At 40.0% G+C, this 9,655-nt stretch overlaps 1 protein-coding gene across 1 annotated transcript; it reads left to right on the forward strand.

Moving 5' to 3' along the window:
• Window positions 1-269: 269 nt before the first annotated feature.
• LOC114666029 (small integral membrane protein 26-like) lies at window positions 270-8,063 on the forward strand. Its single transcript, XM_028820733.2, has 2 exons — window positions 270-451; window positions 7,732-8,063. The coding sequence occupies exons 1-2, from the start codon at window positions 316-318 to the stop codon at window positions 7,893-7,895; spliced, it is 300 nt and encodes a 99-aa protein (XP_028676566.1). The 5' UTR covers window positions 270-315; the 3' UTR covers window positions 7,896-8,063.
• Window positions 8,064-9,655: the final 1,592 nt, after the last annotated feature.

Raw genomic sequence — 9,655 nt, forward strand, 5'->3', positions numbered from 1 at the left:
GGAAGGTTTGCAACGGAATCTGTCGCATATGTCTTATTGCAATCTAAAAACTATGAAATAGAGAGAACCTGGCTGAAAAAGTAGTTAATGTCTTCAGGTATCCAAAACCTAAGTTTAAAAAATATATTAGAAACGTCAAAAAAAGAGAAGAATTATGCATTTTTAAATGGTCGGCATTATATGAACAGACAGAAGGCATATTAACACCTCCAGGACAGAAGATGGCAGTAATGCACCATAGAGTGTAAAGACTTCCAATGAAGAGGAGAAGACGTAGTTGAGTTGTTGTTGGGTTTATGTCTGGCAGCCGTGGACATGAAAAGTGCGTTTAAATGGAACGTGCGCGCCTCGTTAGTTTACGCCATAGGCATTTGGACAATGTTTGGATCAATGGTGTACTTTAATTACGGTAAAAAGTGGAATACCGATGAAGGGAAGAAATCACCATTTGGTAATTGTTTATTATCATTTTGACTATTAGTAAATGATTTTGTATGTTATTTCTAATGTTACGGCTAACACAGTGTGGAGAAAATGACTGGGCAGAACTTCTTAAAGGCTCGTCTCGTTGTTTGCTTCAGTTGTTTGAGCTTTACGAAAACTGAAGTACAAAAAGGTAGCATTCAAAGCGTCTATTGAGGTACAAATTCACGAGTCAGTGCGCGGAAGCGTCGGGATTCTATGAAGATGACTTTTCAAATGCCTTGATCTTCACCGCGTGGCCGCCAAGGACAGGTTCACATTCTGTTATTAACCCCGATCGGAGAAAAGTTGACGCCCGTTAGCGAACCGCTTGCTGATTAGCGGCTGGGTCTCTGCTGCTCATTTTTCCACTGACCTTTTCATTAAAATTGTGTTCTTGGCAGCACGTAGCACAGGCTGCAATTTTAAACTCATAAAATGGTTTTGGTTGTGAAGTTTTTATTTGCATTCATAAAAACAACAAAATAATATGAGGGCGTTTTAATCACATCACATTCAAGCATAAAAATATATATATATTATTTGGATGGCCTATCGTGTGTACAGTTTTTGCGCCCATGTGAATCGTTCAGCAGTAGTCCGTCATCAGACTGACATTTCAACGTCTCAAGTGCCTTTTTTCCATGTCCTGATGGAATCCTTCACTCACCGCTGCAAGATTTTCATGGAAAAATTCCAAATGTAAATCAAAAAAGTGAACTTTGACACTCGAGTAGCAACCCACTTCCATAAATTTATCATTTTAAGTTTTTCACAGTTTCAAAATGTTACCTAAAGACTTAGCCTTCTTGAATGATGCCCAAGCCTTTTGTTCCAGGTCATTCATTGCACCATTAAATTATGCATCATATATCACTTTTGGCAATCCTCCGAATACCGGTCCCAAATTATTTAACAACTCTTTTCCTATCGAGTGGACAATACTACACTGAAAGCCGCGAAAAAACATTTATTGCAAGGCAATAACATGTATTTCCAATATTTTGTATTAATTCCAGCACAACAGCTGCAACGTCTCTTAGTGGTAACGGTTCAACACGGAGCAACTAAATGTTGTAGTTATCGCTGAGCAAATGCATATAATTGCCGAAAAGATTGCGTGGCAATCCGTTACCACTAAGAGACGTTGCAACTGTTGTGCTGGAATTAATACAAAATATTGGAAATACATGTTATTGCCTTGCAATAAATGTTTTTTCGCGGCTTTCAGTGTAGTATTGTCCACTCGATAGGAAAAGAGTTGTTAAATAATTTGGGACCGGTATTCGGAGGATTGCCTCACTTTTTATTAATATCGGGTCCAGCAAAAATGCTCCCCTTCAATTTAGCCTCAGACAAACCCAGAAAGTTTCCTCACAAACCAAAGGGGCTCCCATCTTTTGATAAGGATTTGACAAACAAGTTAATTAAACTAAGCTTATTAGGCAAGGGTATTAGCAGCACTTTATCTGGGTCCACCGAGTTAGTTCTGATGATGTTTCTGGTACCAGCTGTAGCCTTTTTTTTTTTTTTTTTAACCAGCTGGCCTTTACTTCTGAACCCGACCAATGTCAATTCTTGGTCCTCCTGCCACACTTGCAGAGCAAACGTGGGAGATTTTCGTACTGAATATCTGCCCTGACTGTTCATCACTGTGTTCAGTTCCAGCTGTATTCTGATATTATCAAATAAAATGCAGTAACTGTATAATTTGATATTTTCTAATATTAAGGTATGTGTTTAAATTCAAACAAATTACCATCGCATCAACATCAGGGACAGTGCCTCTGGATTGGCAGACCGGGGTGGTGGTCCCCCTCTTTAAGAAAGGGGATCGGAGGGTGTGTTCCAACTACAGGGGGATCACACTCCTCAGCCTTCCTGGAAAAGTCTATTTGGGGGTTCTGGATAGGAGGGTCCGTCGGATAGTCGAGCCTCGGATTCAGGAGGAACAGTGTGGTTTTCGTCCTGGTCGCGGAACAGTGGACCAGCTCTACACCCTTAGCAGGGTCCTGGAGGGTGCATGGGAGTTTGCCCAACCAGTCTACATGTGTTTTGTGGACTTGGAAAAGGCATTTGACCGTGTCCCTCGGGGAATCCTGTGGGGGGTACTCCGAGAGTATGGGGTACCGGACCCCCTGATAAGAGCTGTTCGCTCCCTGTACGATCGGTGCCAGAGCTTGGTCCGCTTCTAGTGAGAGTTGGACTCCGCCAGGGCTGCCCTTTGTCACCGATTCTGTTCGTAACTTTTATGGACAGAATTTCTAGGTGCAGCCAGGGCGTTGAGGGGGTCCGGCTTGGTGGACTCAGGATTGGGTCACTGCTTTTTGCAGATGATGATGTCCTGTTTGCTTCATCAGGCCGTGATCTTCAGCTCTCTCTGGATCGGTTCGCAGCCGAGTGTGAAGCGGCTGGGATGGGAATCAGCACCTCCAAATCCGAGACCATGGTCCTCAGCTGGAAAAGGGTGGAGTGCCCTCTCAGGGTTGATAGTGAGATCCTGCCTCAAGTGGAGGAGTTCAAGTATCTCGGGGTCTTGTTCACGAGTGAGGGAAGAATGGAGTGTGAGATTGACAGGCAGATCGGTGCGGCATCCGCAGTAATGCCGGCTCTGCATCGGCCTTTTGTGATGAAAAAGGAGCTGAGCCGCAAGGCGAAGCTCTCAATTTACCAGTTGATCTACGCTCCTACCCTCACCTATGGTCATGAGCTATGGGTAGTGACCGAAAGAACGAGATCGCGAATACAAGCGGCTGAAATGAGTTTCCTCTGCAGGATGTCTGGGCTTTCCCTTAAAGACAGGGTCAGAAGCTCAATCATCCGGGAGGGGCTCAGAGTAGAGCAGCTGCTCCTCCGCATCGAGAGGAGTCAGATGAGGTGGCTCAGGCATCTGATCAGGATGCCTCCTGGACGCCTCCCTGGTGAGGTGTTCCGGGCACGTCTAACCAGGAGGAGGCCCCGGGGAAGACCCAGGAGACGCTGGAGGGACTATGTCTCCCGGCTGGCCTGGGAACGCCTTGGGATTCTCCCGGAAAAGCTAGAAGAAGTGGCCGGGGAGAGGGAAGTCTGGGCATCTCTGCTCAAGCTGCTGCCCCCGTGACCCGACTTCGGATAAGCGGAAGAGGATGGATGGATGGATGGATTACCATTAAAATATTATTTAAATAATTACAGTGTGCAGACCTTTAACTACATACTTGACAGCTAAAAAGTGTATTTAATGAAAAAATGTTATATGATGGAGAAAAATGATTTTCATTTTTTGGATTCCCAAAAATATATAAAGTCCTCCCCATGTGGAGTGTGCAAGGTGCTTTGAGTAGTGAGGACAGTGCTATATAAATGTAAAGAATTATTATTATTAAGAGAGCCAGTCACAATCATTTTGAGTTGATGTCAAATATAAAATTTATGCCATCCCTAACTGTAATTGTAGCTCAACAGAAAATATCTGATGTGTTTAATCACATTTTAAAATGAGTGATTTTATAAGATACTAGCTGTCCCCCGTGGCTCTGCCCGTGTAGTAGTGACAGGACAAACTTTAAAAATCAATAAACAAACGGGTATCGCTAGGTAAGTGGAGACAAGGTACGCTCCAAAAAGTGGCGAGAGGTACACCAACGCTAATGGAGGTTGGTGAATGAGTGAGGAGGGCCCTGCCCGGCTCCCTGCTCCTGATGTCACACTTCCACCTTCCCTCGGCCCGCAGCCTCTCTCTCTGTTTAGCGTGAATATATTGCTCCTGCTAGCGAACTGTGATACTTAGAGCAATGAGAGAAGTTGCAAAATCAACCGGAATATTCAACAAAATTATAGAAAAAAACCCCAATCTAAATCCGTTAAGTAGTTCTCCTGTGAAAAGTGAACAGACAGAAATTGGATTATTAAATTGAGCAGTATCCAATGATAGAACATAATGTTTATAGGACATCTTAGCAATATTAGGCTGAATGGTCTTGTCTTGTTTGTCAAATTTCATATGTTTGTACATCTTGCAGTAATCAATATTTTTGTTGTAAATTTAAACTGCCCAGTGCAGCATTTGAGGTGTTTGGAGTCTGTTCTTGCAGCAGTGGGCTCAAGGCAGAATTACATTCCTTGAAGTGCCGTCCACTGCCACATTCACCTTCATATATGTGCCGAGTTATTTTAGGACACTTTTTAGAGTTGCAAGTCAGCCTAACTTTTCAAGCTGTGAATCATAAATGGCTGACAGTGCAGTATAACAATACAGTCCTCCTCCATTGCCAGTGCCTCATTGCACCTAATAAAATGATTTTATACAGCAACTTTAACATATTATAAAGCATTTTTAAATCACACAAGAATGAAGTTTAAAGCAAGAATATAAAAGGTGCGTTGGATTTGTGAACTGGTATACTCAAATCCTAATAGAAAATATGTTTGTACAGTTGCAAAACAGATATTTTTTTTGTCACACAGTTGGGCATTAACAAACAGATCAAAATTGCATGTGTACCCTGAGATGATTGCCAGCTGCAATCAATATATAGCATATATACTATATAAAATATCAAATAAAGTACATTTTTCATGAGTAAGCATCCCCTTTTTCAAAAGTGATTTTAGAAAGTTGTAATCCTTTCTTTTGCAGCACAGAGGTGTTTGATGTTGGAACTTTAATACATTTCAGGATACTGACCCAGTTGTATATTGCTCAGCTAGTGTTTTAAAAACAGACATATTTCCTATCTCTTGGTGGATTACACTGCCTTATTTTAATAAAGGAAAATATCTTTGGGTCCTGTGGTGGACTGATACCCTGGCACCTGAAGTGTGTTAGCACACCCTAGAACCCTGAAATGGAGTAAGACTGTTTGAATATGTTATTTTCCTGTTGACTGATTTATTCTCTAAATGCATGAAATTACTGATAATTAAAATTACTGTCCATCTTCTGTCACCATTGCTTAAAATCACTTTTTTATATCTAGGAGAACACAAAGAAAATCAATTCAGCAAAAATAAAAGTTGGTAGTAGATCGACTGTAGGCATTGGAATTGTTTGCAGTACAGTCCGTCTCGCTGTAAAGGTGAATTCAACATGTATGCAGTTGTTGTCCTGCAGTTATCTTTTTTTTATGTCACAGGTGAATGCCCAAAACCTCTACCAGAAGATGCCCGGCAGCAATCTGTCCACTAATTATTTTCAAATTAAAAGGGAATAACTAGAGGCAGACTGAGTATTAACTGAGGTGCTATAACCGACGTCACATTATACAACTTGTAGTCAGAGGGGATGTTAAACTTGACAACAGCAGTTGCTAACCTCGTCACCTGAGTATGTCAGATTACACAACAAAAAATTGCAGGGCAGGTCAAGTTGCACGACAATGTGACGACTTTCCAGCACAGTTTCACATTTCAAAAGTATCACTAGTTTGCTGCTTTTTTTTGTCAGCCAATAATGGTTAGTGTTAACACTTTACAAATATGGTGAGTTCAGCTGCAAACTCTGCCCTTTTTTTTTCTTTTTATCCCTTCTGTCATACTAAGAAGCATATTACTTCAGACAGAGAAGTCTCAATCCTGTTTGCAAGGTCCAAAAACTCCACGTTCCTTATGCCTCGTTGCTGCATTATATACACTGTACTTCCGGCTGATATGTTATTGGTTGGCAACCCTTGAATGCATAAACGTGTATAATTTAGAGGAAGCAAAAATATCTTTGTTGGATTAGCAAGTGGTTTATTTGCAACACATTTCTGCCCTGGAACCAAATACTGTTTAATGTTATGAGCCTCTTCAGCATGATTGCACCATTCACAAATGAAAAAATCTAACATCTATCTGTAAGTATGTATATATGTCTGTCCACTTTTCATGAGAACACTACTTAATGGATTTAGATCGGGTTTTTTTCCAAAATTTATTTGAACATTGTTTGATTTTGGGATTTCTGTCCTCACACTTAGTATCCTAGTTTGCTTATAGGAGTGATTTATTTGCGTGAATCCGAGAGAGAGGCTGCAGGACAAGGGAACGGGGAAGCGTGACGTCAGGAGTGGGGAGCCAGTCGGGACCCTCCTTACTCACGCGTCATCCTCTGAGCATACCTTGCCTCCAGCTAAGCTAGCGAAAGAAGGAACTGCTTGACAGATTTAGATCAGGTTTTTTTTTATATAATTTGCTTGAATATTCCAGTTGATTTTATGACTTCTCTCAGTGTGCTAAGTATCATAGTTCGCTTGCAGGAGTGATATATTCGCGCTAATCTGAGACAGAGGCTGCGGGCTGAAGGGAGGGGGAAGCGTGACGTAAGGAGTGGGGAGCCGGACAGAGCAGGGCCCTCCTCACACACGCGCCAGTCTCCGTTCGAATTGGTCTACCTATGGCCACATTTTGGAGTGTACCTTGCCTCCGTGATACCTGTTTGTTTATTGATTTTTAAAGTTTGTCCTGTTTCACTACTATGAGGGCGAAGCTGCAGGGGGTAGCTAGTATAAAATATAATATAAAATGGTACATGATAGGAACATTTAAAGGTGATTTTTTTATGATCAGCAGGCCAAGATCTATAAGACACATCCTAATCAAGTCCATAAGCCATTTCATGCTGGCTTTAATATGTTGAGCAGTAGTCATATGCCCTATAATAGCTATAACTTCTTTTCTAGTTGTAGTGCTGTTACATGTTCTGATCTCTAAATATAGCATTTTTATTTAGAGATGCATCAATATCCATTACATCTCTAAAAACAAGTTTTTAAAGTGTGTCATTGTTGGCACCAAACAGGTCCACTAGGAAAAAAACGCAAATGTAAAGGGAAAGCCAGAAGCACATTCAGACAATATTTTAATAGTAATCCGGCTGTAAGGGTCTCAGCTTTAGCTACGTGGGTCAGTAGCTTCATCCAGGTTATCATGAACCATTACATTGAGTGGCTCATCGATTTTAGTTTTGCTTGCACATCATCTTAATTTTTGTCAGTGTCTTGAATTACATTATTCACCATCTAAAAGATTTCTGGATGACTAGCTTTTATTTATTTCTTTGTGATTTTTCAAGAGCTGGATTGGGTCCACACATGGCCTATGCTTATCAGGTCCCTAAGCCTGTTCTTTTTATCCCTTTAGACCTGATAAAACTGATGCTGTTTACTGCACAATCTCTAGTGCTGCTGTCTTTTTTGTTTTCAGGCCAGTGACTACTGCAGATGTCTTTGTAAGATACTGTCGAATTAAGTTTGCTTGCCTGCACATTCATTCTGTTTTTACTAATCATGACTTTTTCTCATGCTTTAGATATGGAAGCTGAAGAGTCAGATAATTTGAAAGTGATGAAAATATCACCTAACTTTGTGGTGACCGCAACATACAAGGAAAATTATGTACCACTTACAAGCAGAATTGCCAAGTACCTGAAATCATTTGGAAACAGTGCTGAAGACGATGTCTCTGAAAAGTAAAGACCTTTTCCAGTTGTACTGTATGTAAAGGAGCCAGACTCTATTGTGTTGTTCACATATTTATGGATAATATTCAGATAAACTCACATTGTTGTATATAACAGTCCTTTCAGTTTGATCAGTTTTTTACAAAAGACAACTGTATATAATAAAACTATGAATTTAAAATGTTCTTTGCAGTTTAAGTCAGAAAGCCCACAGGGTCTTGTGGAGAGCAGCAGGACTTTGGCAGTACCAGCAGCTCAATGGTGACGTTGATGTTTATTCCTTCCGAAAAATTAATATGCACAAGAGGTAATTCATAACTGTGACCTATCAACGGGATTTTAATGACATGTCACGTTTTGGAATCATTTGTATATTAGACACGATCATTTACTTAAACCATCAGAACAAGGCATATGCACTTTAGGAATCTTTCTTACAAGGCTTTATCTGTACATGGACATTGCTTGGTGTAATGCCCAGAAACCTTGCAACAGTTTTAGCTTTTCAAAACATGCTACAGCTGAATGTACACATACATGCCAAAAGTACGGCCACATCCAAAAATGTTTTTTTTTTTTTTTTTTTTAAATCAAGATACCATTAAATTGGTTTAAAGATATAGACAAGACAGTACTTCTATGGCTAGAAATGACTGATCTTTAATAAATTATTCATATATGACTGCAAAGCCTATTTTTCAGGAGCCATTACATCTGTGTCGTAATGGACAACTTCCTTAGCTTATCCTAAATTTATTATGTTTACATGCTAAATTGGTTATTAGAGAAACCTATGTAATTGCATTAGGAACGCTGAAACCTGTTATTGTGTTCACTTGCTTTGGAAGGTACTGCTATTCCTAAAGTTCAGTTCTGGGTTCAGAAATGGCCAAAATGAAACACATTTCTCTAGACACACATGGGTCTGTTGTTTTTTTTTTTTTGCAGAATAATGGTTATTACTTGTGACAGATTACCAAGAAACTGATGATTACATACAAAGGTGTAAGTTACTACCTGGAGAGAAGAGGACAGAGTAGATCTAACCAGTATAGAAAAAGAGGGGAACAGCCCATATGGACAATTGCACAAGTGTATAAGTACAGTACATCAGAGTTAGTAGTTTCAGAATCGGACTCTTTACAGGTCCTCTTCCTTAAATACACGCCAAGTACCAGTGTCATCTGCAACAGAGCAAAGATAATTCCAGAATGCTGACCATAATATGCTTTTCAAGTCTTCTACTTTAACCTTTACATTTTTTAGGTCAGTTTCAGAAATGTCTTTTCCTTTGAAGCTCTGCCTCTAAGGCCACCGTCTGCCCATTGTCTGTACTCACTTTGACCGGGGGCTAAGGCTTTATCTAGTTAGGACCTGACCCTGAACATTAAATGGATGACAAGGATATTTTAACTCTACTTTGGCTGTGTCATCTTTGACCTAATTTAAGTTCCATGGATTCTCTCCGACAATGCCATTCACATGGAATAATGATTGAAGTTGTGTCTCCTTTTTTAAATGGATGCCATTTCCACATAAAACAGTTTATGTGTAAATATCAGCCACTGCTTTTAGACTAGGTTCACTTCTCACAAATGTGATTCACTGCTGATGAAATGTAGTTTTGCTCATTTTTTTATAGGCAGAAATAATAAGTTCCACCATAAGCCCTTATTGTAGACATTCCTTTATATAAGTAATTTCATTGAGAATTTAGAAGTATTTTTTCTTTTGTGAAGTTTTTTTTTTTTTTTTTAAATTTATTTCTGATTC

The sequence above is a fragment of the Erpetoichthys calabaricus genome, chromosome 15 (assembly GCF_900747795.2).
Source record: "Erpetoichthys calabaricus chromosome 15, fErpCal1.3, whole genome shotgun sequence".
Classification (NCBI taxonomy): domain Eukaryota; kingdom Metazoa; phylum Chordata; class Cladistia; order Polypteriformes; family Polypteridae; genus Erpetoichthys; species Erpetoichthys calabaricus.